Below are 24388 nucleotides of genomic sequence, written 5' to 3' on the forward strand. Positions count from 1 at the left end.
ACTTCAATATTGTAAACTAATTAGCCTCCAACTAATAAAAATAAATGAAAAAAAAATCAAACTCATTAATAATTAGTAAAATTTGATTGATAAAACTTTTCAAGAGTGTACATTATATAAAGGACAAATTCAAAGGCTTTCTTGAAAGGTTACTATAATAGGATTTGATCTCTTAAAAAGAATGCAAGACTTGAAAAATACAAAGAACTAATTTATCTATATTAAAGTGAGAATTTAAACATTACAGAAAGAAAATACAAATTTTAATTACACTTGCATAGACAAAGGTTTAGAAGTACATACAAATGATTAATCATGGTTACCCCCAGGGATGGAGTGGGGACTTTGCTTTTGGTTTTTTAATGTTCACACAACTTTATAAGAAATATGTACTATAATTCTGTACTTTCTTAAAATTTTGGTTCAGTATTCCCTTTTTAAAAGTATTCTTATAAGAACGGATTTTTTGGTAGCCTACTGTAGGTAGTTTTCCATCAAGAGTGTATCAGAATCAACTATGAAGAGTTTATGAAGAGGATGTAGATGCCTGGGTCCCACTGCAGAACGCTGACTTAAAAAGCTTCACAAACCAGCAGACTAGCTGACCTTTAAGGTTCTTTCTGATCCTGAGATTACACTGCTGCTATGCTAAGTCACTTCAGTTCTGTCCAACTGTTTGTGACCCTAAGGACCATAGCTGACCAGGCTCCTCTGTCTACGGGATTCTCCAGGCAAGGACACTTGAGTGGGTGGCCATTTCCTCCTTCAAGGGATTATACTACTTACACAAATTGCATACACATTCAACACCCAGTAGCTGTTTTTTTTTTTTTTGCTACACATATTAGTCACTCAATACTACGCAGTGTAAAAAGTATTATAAGATAGGTCCTATTACCCAGAACTAGACACTCACATTACTGATCAAGAGAAACTCACAAGAAATAAACTGAAGATTAAAACATCCAACTTCAACTTATATATACTTCTTCCCCTATGGTTATTTTGACAAAACCCATCATGTTTTCTCATTTCTGAGGCAGGAATCTGGGGAACTAACTCTAATATAAGCACCAATTACTGCAGAGGTGATAGGGAGGCAGGAGTGGGCAAGGACATGTTTGTATATTATCATATTGGTTCTCTAACCCAAAACAACCCCAGTAAGTCAGTAAGTGTAATTTTTTTCCCCTAACCTAGTATTTTCTCCTTATCAGTGATCCTCAACCCTATTAGATCCAATGTCCCTTTGTTATATAAAGGACAAATGTATACATCAGTACATTTATTTCAATTTCTCCATTTCTATCATGAAATAAAATTCACAGATATTTAACAGAATTTCAAAAGTGTCAGTATAATATCCTAACAGTAATATAAAGGAAAATGAAAGTAATTAATAATAAATTATATATTTCAATATGTATATGCTCATTCATGACTACATTAAAAGACAATGAAATAGTCAAGGGTGTACATCTACTTATAATGAATATATTTAGATTTAAGATAGGTAGAATGATAAGAAACCATTCTATGCAACAAGTTCAAGAAAATGACATAAATCAAGTGACTTTCTGAAATGATTCCAAACAGTACAAAGTACACTTACCTCTTGGTAAGTGAGGTAGCTAGGTTTCTGAAACATTTAGTGCTAATAAATCTACATAAGAGAATATAAATACTTTGCATTTATATACAGAGTTAGGTTATAGGTATAGGTAATTTTATAGTCCCCCCCACCCCGCTTCACAAATATGTCATACACAAGACATTCAAGAACTATGCAGGAGCCATATAATTGTTATACAGGATGTCCTATTCATTACACGATATCTAGCATCTCTGGCAACTGCCCCTTAAACATTAAGACAAACTCAAATGCTTCACAAAATTCCAAAGTGTCCCCTGGAGGGTAATACCACCCTATTGAGAATCCCTGGTCTATATAAACTTTCAGTACCTGCATGCATACTGTTGCATATTCTCACCCTGGGTTAGAGGGTAGGTGTGCTACTATTTGACCCCTGATTTAGAGCTAAAGCTTCTCTGATATAAATAAGGGTTATTTTTAATTGAAGAGCCTAGCACACATCCATTGCAGGACCTTCCAACAAAAATTTTACCTAAAATTGTTTATTTTTTAAAAAGTGGTTAAATAAAGCTATTTTTTACAAATGTAGCAGAATTAAAGACAACTTCTGCCTTTTCTCTGTACCTCCCCTAAAAAAAATTCTCTTGAATTTTTTTTTTAGGTAATCAAAGTCAAACTGTGAAGATACAATCATTCTTTATTTAACCCACCACTAATGCAAAGATGAAAGTCGCTCAGTCATGTCCAACTCTTTGCGACCCCATGGACTGTACAGTCCATGGAATTCTCCAGGGGATCTTCCCAATCCAGGGATTGAACCCAAGTCTCCCACATTGCAGGCAGATTCTTTATCAGCTGAGCCACAAGAGAAGTCCAAGAATACTGGAGCAGGTAGCCTATCCCTTGTCCAGCGGATCTTCCCAACCCAGGAATCCAACCAGGGTCTCCTGCATTGCAGGTGGATTCTTTACCAACTAAGCTATCAGAGAAGCCCCAATCCAAAGATATATAATTTCAAACAATCCGAAAGCCATTTTTATATGTCACTAAAGTGTATTTCTATACTATTCATTGGCAGAATATCTTCCTAATTAAATTTTGATTAGGCATCTATTAAAAGTAATTTAAGTTTTCTGATCAATCCAATGACTAAAGAGTGCATCATCTTAGGGCAGCCAGGGACGCTGCTTGAGTCTGACAACTTGCTGAGTACTTAGGGGAGACTGGGGCTTCCCTGGTGGCTTACAGTAAAGGATTTGTCTTCAATGCGGGAGACTGAGGTTTGATCCCTTGGTTGGGAAGATTCTCTGGAGAAGGGAATGGCTACCCACTCCAGTATTCTTCCCTGGAGAATTCCATGGACAGAGGAGACTCTTGGGCTATAGCCCATGGAGTAAGAAAGTCAGACACAATTGAGTGATTAATTAAAAAAAGAAAAAAAAGGACACTGACCTAAGTATTTTGAAAGTTTCACTCATTGGATTTGGCTGTATAATTTATTTTGGACCATCAAAAAATTCCAAGCCATTCTTCAATACAGGCAAATCAATCAATGTGATACACCATATTAACAAATTGAAAGATAAAAACCATATGATAATCTCCATAGATGCAGAAAAAGCCTCTGACAAAATTCAGCACCCTTTTATGATTAAAACTCTTCAAAAAATGGGCACAGAAGGAACCTACCTCAACATACTAAAGGCCATATATGATAAGCCTACAGGAAACATTATTCTCAATGGTGGAAAACTGAAAGCATTCCCCCTGAGATCAAGAACAGGACAAGGGTGTCCACTCTCACCACTATTATTCAACATAATTTTGGAAGTCTTAGCTATAGCAATCAGAGAAGAAAAAGAAGTGAAAGGAATCCAGAACAGAAAAGAAGAAGTAAAGCTCTCACTGTTAACAGATGACATGATACTGTACACAGAAAACCTTACAGATACTATTAGAAAATTACTAGAGCTAATCAGTGAAGTTCACAAAGTCACAGGATACAAAATCAATGCACAGAAATCACTTGCATTCCTATATACGAACAATGAAAATTCAGAAAGAGAAATTAAGGAATCAATCCCATTAACCACAGCAACAAAAAGAATAAAATATTTAGGAATAAACCTACCTAAGGAGAAAAAAGAAAGTATAAAGAAAATTTTAAGACACCAATGAAAAAAATAAAAGATGACATAAACAGATGGAGAGATATTTCATGTTCCTAGGTAGGAAGAATCAATATTGTGAAAATGACTATACTACCAAATGCAATCTACAGATTCAATGTGATCCCTACCAAATTACAAACAGCATTTTTCACAGAACTAGAACGAAAAATTGCACAATTCATATGGAAATATGAAAGACTCCGAATAGCCAAAGCAGTCTTGAGAAAGAATGAAGCTGGAGGAATCAACCTTCCTGACTTCAGATTATATTACAAAGCTACAATCATCAAGACAGTGTGGTACTGATACAAAAACAGAAATATAGACCAAAAGAACAAGACAGAAAGCCTAGAAATAAACCCACACACCTATGGGTACCTTGTTTTCGACAAAGGAGGCAAAAATATACAATGGGGCAAAGACAGCCTCTTCAACAAGTGGTGCTGGGAAAACTGGACAGTTACATGTAAAAGAATGAAATTAGAACACCTCCTAAAACCACACACAAAGATAAACTCAAAATGGATTAAAGACCTAAATCTAAGACCAGAAACTTTAAAACTCTTAGAGGAAAGTATAGGCAGAACACTCGATGACATAAATCAAAGCAATATCCACTCTGACCCACCCCCTAGAGTAAGGGAAATAAAAACAATGGAAATAAAAACAAAAGTAAACAAGTGGGACCTAATTAAACTTAAAAGTTTTTGTATAGTAAAGGAAACTATAAACAAGGTGAAAAGAAAACCCTCAGAATGGGGGAAAATAATAGCAAATGAAACAACCGACAAAGGATTAATTTCCAAAATATCAAGTGGCCCATACAACTCAATACCAAGAAAACAAACAACCCAATCAAAAAGTGGGGAAAAGACCTAAACAGACATTTCTCCAAAGAAGACATACAGATGGCTAACAAACACAAGAAAAGACGCTCAACATTGCTCATTATTCAGCTCAGTTCAGTTCAGTTCAGTCTCTCAGTAGTGTCCGACTCTTTGCGACCCCATGAATCGCAGCACGCCAGGCCTCCCTGTCCATCACTAACTCCCGGAGTTTACTCAAATTCATGCCCATCAAGTCAGTGATGCCATCCAGCCATCTCATCCTCTGTCGTCCCCTTCTCCTCCTGCCCCCAATCCCTCCCAGCATCAGGGTCATTATTAGAGAAATGCAAATCAAAACTACAATGAGATATCACTTCACACTGGTCAGAATAACCATCATCAAAAAGTCTATAAACAATAAATGCTAGAGAGGGTTTGGAGAAAAGGGAACCCTCTTGCACCATTGGTGGGAATGTAAATTGATACAGCCACTATGGAAGACAGTATGGATATTCCTTAAAGAACTAGGAATAAAACCACCATATGATCCAGAAATCCCACTCCTAGACATATACCCTTAGGAAAGCAAAATTGAAAAATACACATGTACTCCAACATTGCAGCACTGTATACAATAGGTAGAACATGGAAGCAACCTAGAGGTCCATCGACAGATGAATGGATAAAGAACATATGTGGTACATATACACAATGGAATATTACTCAGCCATAAAAAGGAACACATTTGAGTCAGGAATTCATTTGAGTCTAATGAGGTGGATGAACCTAGAGCCTATTATACAGAGTGAAGTGAGTCAGAAAGAGAAAGATAAATATTGTAATCTAACACATATATATGTAATCTAGAAAGATGGTACTGATGAATTTATTTGCAAGGCAGCAATAGGGAAACAGACCTAGAGAACAGACTTATGGACATTGGGAAAGGGGAGGAGAGGGTGAGATGTGTGGAAAGAGTAACATGGAAACTTATATTACCATATGTAAAATAGATAGCCAACGGGAATTTGCTGTATATCTCAGGAAACTCAAACAGGGGCTCTGTATCAACCTAGAGGGGTGGGATGGGGAGGGAGATGGGAGGGAGGTTCAACAGGGAGGGGACATATGCATACCTATGGCTGATTCATGTTGAGGTTTGACAGAAAAAAAAAGTCCTGTAAAGCAACTATCCTTCAATTAAAAAATAAATTTTTAAAAAATGAAAAAAAATGCCATGCCTTCACATAGATTTCATGTTAAATCAGTACACCATTCACATAAATATCAGATATATCTTCACCTTTAGAAAGGTGATAAAGACCAGACCTTACATAAAAGGATTCATGTATTAGTAGAAAAGCATTGCTGGATTCCCTTGAACATAAAAAGGCTCTGAGTTAAAATGCCATTAAGAATTATTGAATAAATTAGTGACTGAAAAGCCATTCAATTTCTACATATTACAGAAAACTCTTACAATGTCCACAGAAATAGTATTTAGCTTCAATAGGTGAAATGGTCATTTCAGTAGACATTTAGCCTGTTTTTCCACTTCAAACTTCATTAATTAATCACTAATTACTCTAACCAATAATGTCTAAAAGCAATCAGCACTCAATCTTTTATTAATCTTTATCTTTTTTCATATCTAAAATTCCTAAAAATCTGCCTTTTACCTTTGTATGGGCATCACCTTATGATAAAAAGTAAGCAAAAGTTTGTGTATAACCAAACATGTATACTGGTTAAAATAACTCATATTTAGTATTCTGATTTGTAATTGTTTCCAAAAATAAAACTTTTACAATATGTGGAACATGCATGTTTGTGTACCACTGGATGTAAGATTCACTTCTGAATCAATTTTAAAGAAACAGATCACCAGCTCTCAAAAGGCTTTTCATTTCTCATAAAGAATAGGTCTTATTAAGTGAACTCATAACAGAAGTCATGTTTTCCATTATTTAACAGAGAATTCTGGTCCTGATAAGAAGCAAACAAACCACACACATAAAAGAAATGCAGCAGATACCAAACGAGTAGTACAAAGCTTCCCACTTACTTGGTACTGGGCCGCTTTTGCAGGGCTTTATCCAGGATAAGAGATGGAGCACTCCTCCTCCTTTCTGCTAGTGTTTTCATTTTCTGTTGAGGGGAAAAAACATACAATGAAGATCACGTGGCTTATACAGCCGGTAAATAACAACTTTCAATCCAACTCAGCAAGTTTTGTATGCCTATGCTTGCCTACCAAGAAGTGTGCAATTTTATTATGGAAATAAAATAATAACATCTAAACTAAAGATAGTAAATGTCAGAAAGTAAGTATTTCTTATGGCCAGAGAATAAGGAGATTAAATATTGACGAGAGTATTTGAGAAAACAGCATCACAACCATCATCGTCAACTGCAGTTTTATTGCTTATTACATGCCAGGCCCCATGCCAAAGACAGGACTGGATTACTTTATCCTCCAAAATGCCATCAGAGTAGCCGATAGCGCTCTTTCATTGGCAGGGTAGGCCCCAAAACCGGGCTTTAGTGAAAGACAGAATTTGAAAAGACAAAGTAAAGGGAAAAAATAAGTAGTTAAAGCACAAGATGGAGACTAGATTTTTACACATTTAATAGACATTTAAACTTAAATATTTACACATTTAGGAATCTGTTCTTCAAAAGTTTTTTGTTTATTGTAACTTAAAAAAAGAATTTTTTTTTTCTTTTCTAAGTGCTATCTAAATATAGGATTAATTGGATAATTCAGTACTGTGTTCTACAGGACCTAAACTTTGTGGTGAGGTTTTATTAAATTTGAATTATCCAGATAATTACTCTCTAAATTTTCAGTCTTATAGATTTATCACCTCAAGAGTCCGAGGGTGAGCCACTGGACATAAATGTATAAAATTTACAATCTAGTCACAAACAGCCATGAATGAAGTTCAGGCTGTGTTACCAAAGCATCCTTCCTGCCCTGCCCTCTCACCCTTTCCTGGCCAGAAGTCTCGCCCTCTACCTGAGGAGACCTAGGCCAGCCACATTTGGGACTGGGAACTGCTCTAAGAAAAAACACATAAAACCAAGTAGCTCCGTGTCTCATTACATGATTCACAAAGGAACTGCTTCTTAACTAATAACATGTAGATCACCCTAAGAGAAGAAAAATCATCCCGTGAAAAGGGGACACTAGACTTCTTTGGCACAACTCTTTCCCCCTCAATTCACCATGCCCGCCACGGATCTCTCTCCAATCACCGTTGTCAGCAGGGTCATGGCCTCAGTGTTGCTATTCCCTGCATTAATCCTTTGGCTCACATGTGAAGACAAAATGCCCTAATCTCCTTGGTATAGCTCAGACAATTGAAACAATCATATAAAACATTAATAAAGAACAGGAAACAAACGGGTAAGAAATACAGCATACCATACTTATCCATCAGGAGACTGAATCAGTCTCAGGGCAGGTTAAATTGCATAAATTTTTTAACATGATATATATTTGGTGCCTTCCTTCTGGAGAGAAAGCCCACAGTTTTCATCAGATTCCCAGAGAATCCGTAATCCCCCTGAACCCCAGTGACTTTGAGAAACTACTTTATATATTATAGCTTGTAAGCTGTATCTTACTGTTTCCACTAGTCACATCTCCTGGGAACACAACTCTGAGGAATCTAGTACCCTGAGGCCAGTGTGAATGTAGAGGTTGCAGGGTGAAGGGAAGTTGGGTAGACAAGTATTACCAGTGGGCTGTTCCCATATGAAGAGTTTCAGTTCTGGAAGATTGGGTTGACTTTACTTAGAAAGGTGACGGTTCCTTACTATGTAGATTTTCTGCAGGATTCTGTTTCACCTTCAGGTCTAGGTTTGATTCCTATTTCTTTTCTTGAATTTGAATCCTTTTATTCAGGATCTAGGTACTATGCTTTGAACTTTGAAATACTCCCAGTCCTTTAAGCTTGACCTGGGCCCCTTACCCTTGGTCTGTTTCGACCTTGAGTTTCTGCCTAGCCTTTCTGAGTGAGGGGGTGCAGGGTATGTGGAGGGGTGACATTCCTGCACCTATCTCAGCGGTCTTACTTCTGCTGCTCCTAATCCTCTGACACCACTCTCAGCAGATCCAAGTGCCTAAACAAGATCTTCATTAACATATGATTTCTAATTCTGAGCTCCTTGGCTTTCAGGCTTACAAAGAATTTGGAAAGAATTCAAAAGACAGCCATAAAAATGATTTAAAATGTGGAAAAAAGAAAAAAACCTAAGACAAGTTAAAATGATCTGACAAATTAAAATGATTCTTCATTTGGAAACAGTAAGTCTCCAAGGTAATGCAGAGTTATTATACAGAGGATACCAAGTGTCTTCCAAAGAAGATAAGGTGAAAAGCAATGTAGCTATACTGTAGACTGAGAATCCAGGTTGATCCTGGGCAGTGGATTTATCAAGAAATTTATAAAAGCTGTGAAAGAAATTATGCACTAATGTCAAGGGGTTCAGAAACCCCCGAATATGGATTCTTTAGGGATCCATGGACTCCAGATTTGAAACTTTTTGGTATAAAGAAATCTTTCTGAGTGATGGCTATTAAACATGAGAATGGATAATTAAAGAAGAGTGACAAATTTTCTTCTGTAGAGATGTTTCTAAAATAGTTTTTCATAGAGGTCTAATATAGCAGACTATTTGTACCTATTTGTATGCAGTCATTAGACTGTGTTTTCTTAGTTATGGGCTTCCCTGGTGGCTCAGCTGGTAAAGAACCCGCCTGCAATGCAGGAGACCTGGGTTCGATTCCTGGGTTGGGAAGAACCTGGAGAAGGGAATGGCTACCCACTCCAGTATTGTGGCCTGGAGGGTTCCCTCAGGGTCACAAGGAGTCGGGCTCAACTGAGCAACTTTCACTTTTCTTAGTTATAAATTGGTAGATGTGTGATGAATCAAATGTGGGGTGTATCTACCTCATTTGGTGGAGTCATATTTAGATACTGCAGTCAAACTACAGGCAAAATAATATTTGAAGTCCTATTGCGTGTACTGAGGCTCACTTCATTACTAATCAGATATGCAGCCTAAGGTAAATCACACACTCCTCTGGGTCTCCATTTCCTTATATAGAAAGTGAGAAAATCTGGACTACATAGTCTCTTAGGTGACTTCTATTTCTGATATTTTCATGGTAAGTGTCTACCAAAGATTCACCCTGGATATGCAAGAAAATAAACATTATATACACAATGAATTTAGAATTCATACGATTCATTTCTCTAAGTAAAAAGAAGTCTTAAGAGTTGTCAATATAATGGGGATCTAGGTATTAATTCATTCAAAGTACGCATTTTTTTTTTTTTTTTTGGCTCAAAAGTGTAGCCAAATAAAGAACCAATGGTGACTTCAAAAAAAATTCACTCATCTGTCGAAGAATCTGTGCTCAGGCAATAAAGACTTAGATTTCTTTGTCTATTAACAACTGTGAAATAAAATACACAAAAATAGAAGGCGACTACTGATTCCTTTCTAAATCTATAATAATACAAACTTGTCAGGACAGGTTGAAGCTATGGACATATCAGCACCAACAAATTTCCCACTTGCTCAGCGACAGAGAAAACGACAATACTTTGCCTCACAGGAAACGAGCAGATAGGTTTAAAACAGTGTATATTTTCTTTGTGAGGTTAGAATCACAATCCACAGTGTGGCTTTTCAGAATGCCCAAATGCTTTATATCTATAATGAGATTACATCACAAATATTAGACGCCATTCTGAAAGTGAGTAGTTTTTTAAAAGATAATCTTGAAAATTGATATAGGCAAAAAAATCAACTGCATGAATCTTTTAGAAGTGATTTTCTTGACTTTGTACCAATTAATTAAGCCAAGGCTTAAGCAACCCAAAAAAACTAAACAAGACTTTTATATAAGCTAAAAAACAAATTATGAAGTAGGATTTATTTGCTACTCTGCTAGCAAATGGGAACAATGAGGAGGGGCTTAGACAGAGTTGTAAAAGGGAATTGTGATTAAATTTTAAAAACGGACGTCTTTATGCTAGTAGCCATTTATTAGGAAAGTATAACATGAACACTAGAGAGAAATGAAATCTTTGGTTTCCTAAGCTGCCCCCTCTGCAGCTATATTCAGTATTAGAGGCAAAAAACCTATTCTGAAAAAGAATAAATGAATAGAGGTAAATGAAGGTAAAAACCAAATGCCTGTAATTAATTTTTCTTTTATATTTCAATAATAATACAAACTATAGCAACATTACCAGCTAATCTGGAAGGTGCTTTCCACTTCAATTCTTTAATTGGTTAGATGAACTAAATGTTGAAAACCTGTGTTCCTAACTAACTTTATAGCTACACCTCAATTAAAACACTTCACATTATAATTATCTATCTCTTTCTTGAGAGCAAGGGCTATATCCAAACGTTCTCCCATCTTTCCAAACTTTATCCTGTCTTTCAACAATTACTGAAATTCTCCTCTGTAGCAGGCCTATCCTTGCATTACTAGAGCCCAGTACAATACCTGGTACAAATTATATACTTAGTAAATGAAGGTTTTCAGTGAATTTTAAAATGTACTCATTTTCCACATCTATGCTACTGTTCCCAACACACACAGAAAGGCAAACACACTTACTTAAAGGGGTTCTGTTGGAACACTGTCACTAGGAAATGTAAGCATCTGCTATGGAACTGGATGGTGAGAGTCATCCTTGTACATTGCAAATGACAGCTTTTGACATAGTGTTGACATTTACATTGGACTTCCCTGGTGGCTCAGCTGGTAGCCTGCAATGTGGGAGACCTGGGTTCGATCCCTGGGTTGGGAAGATTCCCTGCAGAAGAGAAAGGTTACCCACTCCAGTATTCTGGCCTGGAGAATTCCATGGACTGTATAGTCTATGGGGTTGCAAAGAGTCAGAAACGAATGAATGACTTTCACTGACATTTACATTATCATGGAGTTTCATGGTAAACATCTATCATATAATAAAAGCTAATCATTTGTCAACAAATGTTGCTGGGACAACTGGATATCTACATGCAAAAGAATGAAGTTGGATTCATATCTTATACCATATATAAAAATTAACTCAAAATGGATCAACAATCTAAAAGAGGTGAAGCTATAAAAATGTTAGAAGAAAACACCGGCATAAATATCTATGACCACAGACTAGGTAATGGTTTCTTAGATATGACCCCAAAAGCACAAACAACAACAAAAATTAAATTGAACATCATCAAGGTTAAAATTTCTATGCTTCAAAGGACATTATTAAGAAACTGAAAAGAAAGCCCACAGAATCGGAGGACATTTTTGCAAATCATATATCTGATAAGGGGTTTGTATCCAGAATATTTAAAGAACTGTTACGACTCAATAAAGTAGGCTAATTTAAAAATGGATCTGAATAGGAAGTTCTCTTAAGAAGATATAAACAGCCAAAAAGCACAAGAAAAGACGCTCAACATTGTCAGCCACCAGGAAAGCACAAATTAAAACTATGAAATACCACTTTATACTTATCAAGATGAGCTAATATCTTATTATCAAGACAATATCTTTATTGTCTTAATATCAAGACAATAAAAAGACAACAAGTGTAAAGATGTGGAGAAATTAAACTTATTCCACAGTTGGTAGGAATGTAAAATGGTGATGCTACCTCGGAAGTTCTGCAAATGGCTAAACACTGAGTTACCATACAATCCTGCAATTCCTCTTGGGTATGTAACCAAGAGAAATGAGAACATATGTCCACACAAAAACATGTGCATGAATGCTCACAGCAACATTATTCATAATAGTCAAAAAGTAGAAACAACACCAATGTCCATCAACTGAGGACTGCATAAACAAAATGTGGTATATTCATAAAATAGAATATTACTTGCCAATAAAAGCAGCAATGAATGTGCAACAACATAGATGAATCTTGAAAACATTATGCTAATTAAAAGAATTCAGTCCCAAAGGACCACAGTATACTATATGACTCCATTTAAGTGAAATATTCACAATAAACAAATCTATAGGAACTAAAAGTAGGTTAGTGCTTGTCTTGGGTTTGGGGGATGAGAAAATTGGGGTGTAACACCTAAGGGGTACAGTATTTCTTTTTGTGGTCATGAAAATGTTCTAAAATTGTGATGGATGCACAGCTCTAGGAATATACTTAAAGCCACTGAATATACACTTTTAAGTGACTGAACTGTATGCTATGTAAATTATATCTCAACAAAGCTCTTAAAATGAGTAAAACAAAAATGAGCTACCAAACTACTAAACTACCGAGGTCTAGCCCAGCAAACTGGTTCATAGCCAGAAGCTATATTTTTCCTTGTTCATACAACAATCATCTGAAGTATAATACATGAAAATTACTTATTTTTTTTGTCCAGTACATTTTTGTACAAAATGTTTTGAGTGGCTCCTCATCTGAATTCCTCAGAGACCTGAGGAATATGCCAACCTGCATACTGTGGTTTGCCACAGATACTCCCCTACTTCTCCAGTATTTTCATAGGAAATTCTCACCTTTATCTGAGAGTTTAAGGTGGTAAAGCAAGTGCGCCTGTGTAGGAATCTAAAGTTGCAAGCAGGTTATGGAAGAAAAAGTTTTGTTCTTTTACTTTCAACAAGGCATAAAACACTGTTTATATAAAAACCTATATGTAGTCTTTCAGCGGAATTTTAACGTTGTATCAACCAGGAGATAAAGAACTATTTTTGGAACCTAAAAGTATCAACCAGGAGACAAAAAACTACTTTTGGAATGGTGAAATCACTCAGAATCTGGTCATTCTTAGTTCTCAAAGAGATGTAAAGGGGGGAAAGCCTATCAAAAGAAAGGACCAGGATAAGAGAGTCACATCAGGTGAGCTGCAATTTTTCATACTTTGTTTTGTTCCAGCTACTTTATGAAGGAAAAAATTCAAGCACTTCAGTCGAATTTAAGTCAAATTTGCTAAAGCCACTTTCAAATATTTAAAATTAGCATAGTATTAAATTAAGGGCTTTGAGGAAAGCTTTTAAGACTCTAAAGTTTCAAAGACAGAAAAAAATGCTTAATCAAATTTACAACTTAGTTTACTCAAATTCGACTCATCCTTTGTGGGTGATCTGTACAATTCAGTGAACAATGAACTGTTTCTTGTCTTCCCGACACACCTGAATCATTAACTTGTGGAGACATACCCCAAAGACAGTGGCCCTGCAAGGGAAAAAGTAGTTATTTCTACCCCTGCCCCTTGCTTCTACATCCTATCATCACAAGGTTTCGACCACTGGACGAGCTAAAGCTTCCCACTATCGTCGCTTTGGTCAGCGATGAGTATGATCTTCTATTTACTCATAATAATCCCAGCCAGAATCAGTTTGGGAATTTATTTAAAGCAAATGTCATCACAGAACAGACTACTATAAAGGGATATAATTTCTTTTTGAGATTAATAAATGTTTTACTTTTGGCCATATTTCCTGTTTCTGTGAGACAAGCACTTTGAAATAAAATAAATATGAGATCTATGTAATGAAGAAGAATGGGCACTTGGCATTGAACCTAAACTCTGGATGCTGGTTCTGTCACTTCTCAGAGTCCTCTCTGTAAAATGATAAGAACTATTTGACCTACCACAAAGAATCAAATGAGATTTTACATGTGAAAGCCCTTTGACAGGGAAAGCACCACGACAGTGTAACATACAGAGTAAAGCTTCAGAGTGCGTAAGTACCGTATGTAATAAACATGAGGGTAGTAGAACTCCCCTTCTATATTATTATTTGTTCCTCTCATACAGATATCTGAAGTATCACTATGGGCCTTCAAATTGACTGGACTTTCTTCTTTGACAAAGTCACCAGTTTCAAACTCAAGTCATGATTCCCTTTCAGCATCACCCTGGCGTATGCAAGTTCAATCACTGATGCTCTCTCCCTAGTAATCCTGTTATGGGGCAGGGCTTCACTAAAATACCACATTACGGCCCATAGGAAGTCCTGCTATTTCTACACCCATGCCACACTATAACAGAGGGGTCCTCTGGTTGCTCCAGCGCTCATCCACCTGCATGAAGGCTAAGGGGCTGAACGTATCAGATGCTGTTGGAAAACTCTTCCTTGCAGCAAGCAACCTCTCACTCTCCTCTTGCAGAAGGGAAGGGTACAGCGATCAAATCCAAAACCATAATGGTGAAAAAAAAAAGAGTGCATCAAATAAGAATAAAAACCAGGCCAAGGTCTGACCAGATTTAGATATACTATATCATATTAAAGTCTACTATGAAAGCTGAGGTTCAAGACATTGACTGTAGGCATAGAAGAGAGAATACAGAAACTCTCCTAAGTATAAATTAGGACCCAGGTAAACGGGAAAAGCAAAAGGCCACAGAGCAGTTGAGCTTTCCAGGTCTTTGAAACACGAGCTGATATGGGCACACATATATTTCATTTTCAGAGTCCACACACATGTGACCAGACATCCAGAAACAGGTTTTACCTTTCAGTTGTTCCATGTGACAGCTGTCTGTCAAAACTAGGTCAAGGCTGCTCAGCCCAGCACTGACATCCTGATAGGGCTTTTCTGTTGTCAGCTGGATATTTCTATTCTAAACTTGTCCTGGATAAAGAAAACCAAACTGAAACAAAATTATAAAACAAACTGGGCCATGAAGCCTGCAAGACCAATTATTGGTGGCTGACAAAAGGCAGTTTCCTCTAATTCCTTTCCAACCTCCCAAATTGTGGCCAAGTCTTCGGCAAGTATAACAAAAGCGACGCATCACCCCATCCTAGGCTGCTTCAGTGTCTACTACCAAACTAAGCATTCACCTCGAAGGCTTTCTGTACACAATAGGACCTTAGAGTTCTTAGAACACTAGGCAGGAGTGATCTAGAACACTTGAGATACCAACAGAACAGGAAAGCAAACTTTCACCTCAATGAAAGTGTATTTTAAAGATATCCAGTAAGTTCAGGCTACTTAATATAACAAAATAACACAGATGGCGCACGCTTATTTTTCATAGTTCTAGAGGTTAAGAAGTCCAAGGTCAAGGGGTCAGCAGACGTAGCTCTTGGTGAGAGCTGTCTTCCCAGCTTAAAGACAGCTGCCCTTCTGCTGGAGCCTCACACGGGGGACACAGAGAACAAGCTTTCTGGTCTCTCGTATGGGCGGTAATCCCAACATGGGGACTCTGCCCTCATGATCTCATCTAAGCTAACTATTTTCCAAAGGCCCCTATCTCCAAATACAGTAGACCCTTGAGGGACACAGATTTGAACTGTACAGGTCCATTTCCACATGAATTATTTTCAATAAATATGTACAACAGTACTATACCATATGAGGTTGGCTGAATATGTAGATGCAGAACCATGGATAGAGAGTGTCCAATGTAAAGTTCTAAGTGGATTTTTTGACTACATGAAGGGACAGCATTGTCTAACCTCCACAATGTTTAAGGGTCAACTGTATTATCATACTAGGAGTTATGACCTCAACCTTTGAGTTTCAGAAGACACGAACATTCAGTCTGTAACAGAGGTTTTTGTCAAATACTCCGGAGGCTGAGGGGTATGAGTCACGAAACTCCAAATTTCATCAATCACACTAATAAAATGTACATATATATCCTCAAAGCACTGTGTATATGAGTCTGTGTACATTTAAGTATGTATAACCCCCTTTGCAACAATGTCTCTTTGGGCGCCCCTGGTGGCTCAGATGATAAAGAATCCACTTGCAATATGGGAAGACCTGGGTTCTATCCCTCGGCTGGGAAGCTCCCTGGAGAGGGAATGGCTACCCACTCCAGTATTCTTGCCTGGAGAATCCCAGGGACAGAGAAGTCTGGTGGGCTACAGTCCATGGGGTCACAAAGAGTCAGACACGACTGAGTGACTAACACTACTACTACACATATAAGTGTGTACACACACATATATCTAACCTTGATATTATACACCTATTTTTGTGGCACTGTATAGTTTATAATATGTTTTAATGTCAATTTAAATGGAAGTAAAGTATATTCTCAGCTACCAATACCTCCTAAGAAGGCAAGTTTTATAATCAGTATGTTTGTTAAGTGGTACGTGGCCCGATAAGGCACAAGACAACTTTATGTTGAAAGGAACAGCCACCAAGTCCTGGACGGCAGCATGAGGAGAGGGAAAGGATTCAGAACCCAGATTATCCAAGTTGAAGTTTCATTTTCTGAAGGTGCCATCAGCTGTCTCACTTCTCCCAGGCTAATGAACATATTCCACCTCTTGCCCTGCAGACCTTCCATCAAATCCTAAAATTAGAACAGTAAAGGGATGGGGAGTGATAAAGTACTTCATAACCACCTTCACTTCAGAACCAAAAAGCAACAACTGTACTACTTAGGAATCTGTGACTTGTGAATTTCCAGTCGATAAGCTACGACTCTCTGTGAGGACTCAATCTTCAAATAATTACTTTTTACATAGATGTGTAAAAATAAAATATAATTTTCATTTTATAAAAAACAATGTATTCTGTTCTAATATACGAATGTTAGAGTCACAAAAGAATAAGTTTTATTTTGCTATGTTAAAATGCACTACTGTGTTCACATCTTAAGTGAAAATTAACTATGGAAGCAAGCTTTTTCCTACACTCAAGATTCATCGTATTAAAATGCTTACTGAATCAACAGTTTCAGCTACATTTCCCACACCCAATTTTCCATGGTGGAAACATCTAAGGCACAGGATTCAGTGCACCCACACATAACTTTGAAATATAGTTCTATGAGTTTGGAGAACATGCCAAGTTTTGGAGAACAGCAAGCAGGACTGAGATATCAGCGTGGAAAGAAGGTCTCCTGACAAGTTCCTGAAATGTGAGTGCCTTATATAAAATATCTGAAAAATGACAGATACCAAAGCAAAACAACCACAAATTTCCAAAGAGATTATCAATGATTGTGTCACTGATTGTCGCTATTAGTCCATATTTACTATGAAGGTTAACTGTGTCAACTTGACTGTCCACAGCATGCCCAGATTATATATTATCTCTGGTTGTGTCTGTGAGGGTATTTGCAAGATGACATTAGCATTTGAATAAGTAGTCAGTAAAGTAGGTTTCCTCCCCATCATTCAATCATTCATCATTTGCCTTCAGAGAACAAGAAGTGGAGGAAAGAGGAATTTGCCCCCTTTTTCCTCCCTCACTGTCCAGCTAGAACATCTCATATCTTCTGGTTCTTAGGGAAAGACTACACCACCTTCCTCCCTGTGGATGGCAAACAAGGGACTCCTACCCATCTGTTTCTCTGAAGATCCCTGACTACACCAGTGGAGTTGCTCGGTCGTGTCCGACTCTTTGCAATCTCATGAACTGTAGCCTACCAGGCTACTCCACCCATGGTATTTTTCCAGGCAAGAGTACTGGAGTGGGTTGCCATTTCCTTCTCCAGGGGATCTTCCCAACCCGGGGATCAAACCCAGGTCTCCCGAATTGCAGGCAGACGCTTTAGCGTCTGAGCAACCAGGGAAGCCCGAACCCTGACGAGTACCTTTACCTAATGGCAGCAGTAGACAGTATTCAGTGGGACACGGAGAAGGTAGAGACTCTGCTCTCCCAAGAGCAAAATTACCTCTCAGGAGAAAAACTTCTCAGATACACTTTGCTCAGCTGGTTATATAAAATTCAAATCAACTCTCTCCTACATCTTATGTTACAATAATAGAAAATGCATCTGTAGTCTAGCAGGAAAGAGAAACGGAGTTGGAAGGTCTGGGTTCAAATTTTCAGCCCTGCTGCTTACCACTCACAGCCCTGGAAGGCTCAGGGCCTTCTCCTCTCAGAGTGCGTCATGAATAATGCCTACCATATAACTTACGTGTGTTATGTATAGTGAGGCATTTACCTAAAGAAGTTTTTAAAAAATGTCCTTTACTCTTCCATATATTACAAACAGTAAACTCTTACCTTTTTTCTGAAGCTTCTACCTTAGAATATTTGATATTTATGACCTTCAAGGGTGACTGCTTTGATGATGCATGTTATGGATCAAATTATTATACTTGTGCCCCCTAAATCCATATGATGAAGCTCTGAGCCCCAATGTAACGTTATTACGAGGCAGGGGTCTCTGGGAAGTATTTAGGTTTAGATGATGTCTTGAGAGTGGGGCTGCTATGACAAGGTTAGTGCCTTTCTAAGAAGAAACCAAAGATATCTAACTCCATCTCCATCTCTCCCACTACCTCTCCCTCCCCGTCTTTCCCTCATCTCCCTCACCGTTTTTCTTCTCACTGTCTCCCACGTGAGGACACAACAATAATTGGAAGCCAAGAAGAGGACTCTCACCAGGAACTGAACTGGCTGGCACCCAGATCATGGGAATTCACAATCTCCACAACTGCAGGAAATAAATGTCTGTTGTTTAAGCCTCCAGTTTACTGTATTTTGTTTCAGCAACCCGAGCTGAATAAGACACACAGCATTCACTGATTTGCATGTAAATATTCTTGTAGTAAATTCAAGGAAATAAAACTCTTTTTACTGCTTTACAAGTACTTTCACCTGGCAAAAAATACTGATGGCTTCTGCCTTTTTTTCAAAGTGTTTTCATATACTTTCTCCTTTGGCCCATAAAAAACAACCCTGTGAGATACACAGGATATGGATTATTATCCCCATTTTACAAACAAAGAAACAAAAACAAAACACAGAAGTTCAGAGGTCACACCAGTGATAACAGAGGCTGTTTCTGATTAGAAACAAAATCCATTTCAGTTTTTCATATTTCCAGACTGCTCTTAGCCAAAACAATCTCTCTGATTTTATGCCACTCACTCTGTGAATAACATCACAAAAGTGTTCAGTAGGATACTGGCTTGACCATGGGCATAATATTTTTCTCAATTTCAAAGAATAAAACCAAGTCTTACTCACCAAGATGTTTCATTCAAACCCCAGTGCAAGACACTCATGGCTTAAAGTTGGCTCTTGGGGGTGTTCTACCATAGGTTGCTATAAATAGATTTGGACCCAGAGAACATAGAAATAAAAGCCAGAATGAAGTGGTTAATGGCAGCTGTTACATTTTTTAATGTTGGAGCTATTTTAAAATCCCTTTTGCTTTGATTTTCTGTGCCTGCAAGACTCTCTTCCCTCCTCAAAACCTATCTTATTTAAAGACTTTTCAATTAGTGTGTGAAACCAACGGGTCAGGGGGCTTGAAAATGATAAAAATCATCATCCCTAACTGAAATCATTCTAATAAGTGCTGCCATTTCGTTTCATAAAAACTGTTCTAGTCAAACATGGATGTGCTCAAGGACATGTTATCCAGAATTCTATCCATAATGCATTGTCTATTGCTGATATTAATATTGTATTTTAAATCACACTTTTAGACAATACCATACAATTCTACTGTCCTTTTGAAGAACCTCAATTATGTTAAACTTTCTATTTTTGGAAACAGTCAAATCATCCAACTAACAAATAAAGGCAGATGAACCAGCTAGGTGATCCTTCTTGAGGTTAAAATAATAAGTGTAGCTATTAAGAGACTGACTTCTTATACAGCATTTACAAACTTGGTCCTCAAATGTATTATGTACTTTCCTACCTCAGGACCTTTGAACTGCTCCCACTTCCTGGAACCTTTTTATTGCATGGTCTTTTTCACCAATAAAAGAGTTAAGCATGTTTAAAAAAAAAAAAAAAAAAAAAAAAGGATGCCCTGAAACACCCTAATGCCAGACTGGTCTAACTCCACATTCACATTTCTCTAAATCAGGGTCATGCTGGTTTCTTTAGTAACAGTTCCTGTCATTTAATAAATTTGCTTTTATTGTTGTTGCTTTTGTCTCCTCTCAGTCTATGCTGTCCAATACCTCTACACACATGTGGCAATTTAAATTCAAATAAACTACAACTAAGTAAAATCTACAAAAAAACTGGACTTCATCAAAATTAATAACTCCATTCTTTGAAAGAAAATGTTAACAGAATAAAATGACAAGACACAGGAAGGGAGAACATATTTACAAGTCACAAAAATACGATAAAGGACTTGATTCCAGAATATTTAAATAGGTTTCAACACTCAGTAATGAGAGAACCAACAGGCTTCTTGGTGGCTCAGTGGTAAAGAATCTGCCTGCCAATGCAGGAGATACGGTCTGACCCCTGGTCCAGGAAGGTCCACATGTTGCGGGGCAACTAAGCCTGTGCACACCTACTGAGCCCGTTCTCCAGAGTCTGGGAGCCGCAACTACTGAAGACCATGTGCTCCAGAGCCTGTGCTTCGCAACAGGAGAAGCCGCTGCAATGAGAAGACTGCATATTGCAACTAGATAAGGTGCACACACAGCAACAAAGACCCAGCACAGCAGAAAATATTAATAATAAATATTTATAAGTTTTTTACAAAAGAAAGAAAACTAACAACTAAAATTGTGCAAAATATTTGAATAGGCACTTCATTCACTGCAGATAACAAATGAATGACAGGTAAGCATACAAAAAGGTACTCAATATCATTAATCACTAGGGAAATGCAAATTAAAACCAAAATGAAATACAACTTTCTATCCTCTGTTGTCGTTTAGTCACTAAGTTGTGTCTGACCCTTTTGCAACCCCACGGACTGCTGTCTGCCAGGCTCCTCTGTCCACTGGATTTCCCAGGCAAGGATACTAGAGGGGGTTGCCATTTCCTTCTCCAGGGGGTCTTCCCAACTCAGGGATCGAAACAGCATCTCTTGCATCTCTGCATTGGCAGATGGATTCTTTACCAGTGAGACACCAGGGAAACCCTTCTATCCTCTAGGATGATCAAAATAAAAAAGACAGGTAAGTGTTGGTGAAGATGTAGAGAAACTGGACTCATACACGCTGTTAATGGGAATGTAAAACCACTTTGGAAAATAATTTGACAGTTTATTAAAAAGTTAAACATACACTTAAATTATGACCCAGGCTCAACATTTAAGTATTTTCCAAAAGAAGTGAAAGCACAAAAGTCCATACAAAGATTGTACATGAATGTTCAGAGCAGCTTTGTTCATAGTATCCCAAACCAGGAAAAAACCAAAACAGTCATAAACAGGTGAATGGATAAACAAACTGCGCTTTATCCACAGGATAGAATACTGCTGAGCAAGGAAATGAAGTACTGATATGCACACACACAAAAATGGATGACTCTCAAAATAATTACACTGAATTAAAGAAGCCAGACAAAAAGAATACATAGTATGATTCCATTTATATAGAATTCTTTAAAATAAAGATTAACCAATAGTGACAGAAAGCAGACCAGTGGTTGCCTAGAAATTGGGAGGACACAAAGGGATTAGAAAGGGACATGAGGGGACTTTAAGGAATGATAAATATGTTCATTATCTTGGCTTTGGTCATGGTATCAGAGTTGTATAAGGTGCCAAACTTACTGATTTATGTACTTTAAACATGTAGCTTATTGTATGCCAAGTATGCCTCAAAAAACTGTTAAAATTTTTTTTTCATTTATTTTTATTAGTTGGAGGCTAATTACTTTACAATATTGTAGTGGTTTTTGTCATACATTGACATGAATCAGCCATGGATTTACATGTATTCCCCATCCCGATCCCCCCTCCCACTTCTCTCTCTACCCGATCCCTCTGGGTCTTCCCAGTGCACCAGGCCCGAGCACTTGTCTCATGCATCCAACCTGGGCTGGCGATCCGTTTCACCCTAGATAATATACATGTTTCGATGCTGTTCTCTCGAAACATCCCACCCTCGCCTTCTCCCACAGAGTCCAAAAGTCTGTTCTGTACATCTGTGTCTCTTTTTCTGTTTTGCATATAGGGTTATTGTTACCATCTTTCTAAATTCCATATATATGTGTTAGTATACTGTATTGGTCTTTATCTTTCTGGCTTACTTCACTCTGTATAATGGGCTCCAGTTTCATCCATCTCATTAGAACTGATTCAAATGAATTCTTTTTAATGGCTAAGTAATATTCCATGGTGTATATGGACCACAGCTTCCTTATCCATTCGTCTGCTGATGGGCATCTAGGTTGCTTCCATGTCCCGGCTATTATAAACAGTGCTGCAATGAACATTGGGGTGCACGTGTCTCTTTCAGATCTGGTTTCCCCGGTGTGTATGCCCAGAAGTGGGATTGCTGGGTCATATGGCAGTTCTATTTCCAGTAAAAAACTGTTAAAAATTTTTAATTGCTCAGTTGTACCAGCCACACTTCAAGTGCTCAATAGCTACACATCAGCTAGTGTCCATTAAATTGTACACTGTAATAAAGAGTAGTTCTGCCACTGTCGAAAGTTCTAGTTATCAGTGATGCTCCAGGGGTCAGCAAACTATACCAGAGATTCACCTCTTGTTTTTCTAAATAAAGTTGTATCAGAATATAGTTATGCCCACTTATTTACATATTGTCTAGGGATGCTTAAGCACGACAGTGGCACAGTAGGTAGCTGCAACAGAGACCTTATGGTCTACAAACCTAAATTATTCACTATCTGGCTCTCTGAAAAGATCTGCTGATCTTCCTATACATCATAAACCCTGAACAAGAGGGCCACATCTGTTCCTGTTGACTGCTGTACATAACTCAGTTTATATTTAATGAGTACCTAATATGTAGCTTCCCTCATGGCTCAGATGGTAAAGAGTGTGCCTGCAACGTGGGAGGCCTGGGTTCGACCCCTGGATTGGGGAGATCTCCTGGAGAAGGAAAGAGCAACCTACTCCAGTATTCTTGCCTGGAAAATCCCATGGACAGAAGAGCCTAGAGGACTACAGTCCATGGGGTTTCAAAGAATTGGACACGACTTAGTGACTGACACAATATGTAGCACTGTCCTAGGCGTTGAGGCAGCAGCCTTGAACGACACAGACAATGTCCCTGTTCTCATGGTGTTCACAATCTGGTGAGCTGTTCAGTTAACACAACCAGAACGGAAATAAGCATATACAAGGCAAGACTGAAGACTAACATAAGAATAAAACAGAAGGCACGGGGCGTGACTGAGGGGCAACTTCCACTTGGGTAATCCGAACAGGCCTCTGGGAGAACCCAAGACGGGAACGACATGGAAGAATCAACACTGCAAAGATCTGTGGCAAAAAACCAGGCAATAGCAACACCAGAGCCTCAGAACAGGATGAATCTGATGACGCAATGTGTGAAAAAGAAGGCCCCTGTGGCTGGAGAATACACAAACAAGAGAGGGGAGGCAGATGAGGTAAGAGAAGCAGGGAGGGCTAAAAAGAGGAGCTTCAATTTTATTCTGAATATGACAGAAAGTCACAACACGGTTTTACACAGTTAGCAACATGATCAATTTACATTTTTGAAGATCACTCTGGTGCTTCTAAATGGTGGCTGGGTCAGGTAAAAGCAAAAAACGGTGTTAGACAAGTTAGGGGATTTCTGCAAAGGTTCAAGGGAGAGATGGTTTGGCTTGGACTATAATGACAGAAGTGGAGATGAAGTGAAGAAATTCAAGGTATGTTTTGAAGTGACAGTGGACAAGCCTTTCTGATGGTTGTTGTAGACTGAGGAAATAAATACCAGATTTTTGGCTTAAACAATTGGGACAAAGTAGTATGAATTACAAACACAGTGGGAAGTACAAACATAAGAGCTAACATATGCTAATATTCACTCAATTTCACGTTTAATTTTTCTATCTTGAGAGTTAGGTACTATTGTTATTTTCATTTTACAAATAGGAAACTGGAAAGGCTGAGTAGCTGATGTAGATTTGAAGTGTTAG

The 24388-nt window shown here is 37.9% G+C and overlaps 1 protein-coding gene across 4 annotated transcripts in view; it reads right to left on the reverse strand.

The window, feature by feature from the left end:
• Window positions 1-24388, reverse strand: part of ARHGAP20 (Rho GTPase activating protein 20) — a 196795-nt gene that overhangs the window by 168735 nt on the left and 3672 nt on the right. For all 4 annotated transcript variants that reach the window (XM_043898804.1, XM_043898823.1, XM_043898795.1 and 1 more), the window contains exon 2: window positions 6658-6740. In XM_043898804.1, coding sequence (XP_043754739.1) covers window positions 6658-6737 — 80 coding nt within the window. In that variant the 5' untranslated portion in view covers window positions 6738-6740. The remainder of the gene's footprint in view (window positions 1-6657; window positions 6741-24388) is intronic.

This window comes from Cervus elaphus, chromosome 1 (genome assembly GCF_910594005.1).
Source record: "Cervus elaphus chromosome 1, mCerEla1.1, whole genome shotgun sequence".
Taxonomy (NCBI): domain Eukaryota; kingdom Metazoa; phylum Chordata; class Mammalia; order Artiodactyla; family Cervidae; genus Cervus; species Cervus elaphus.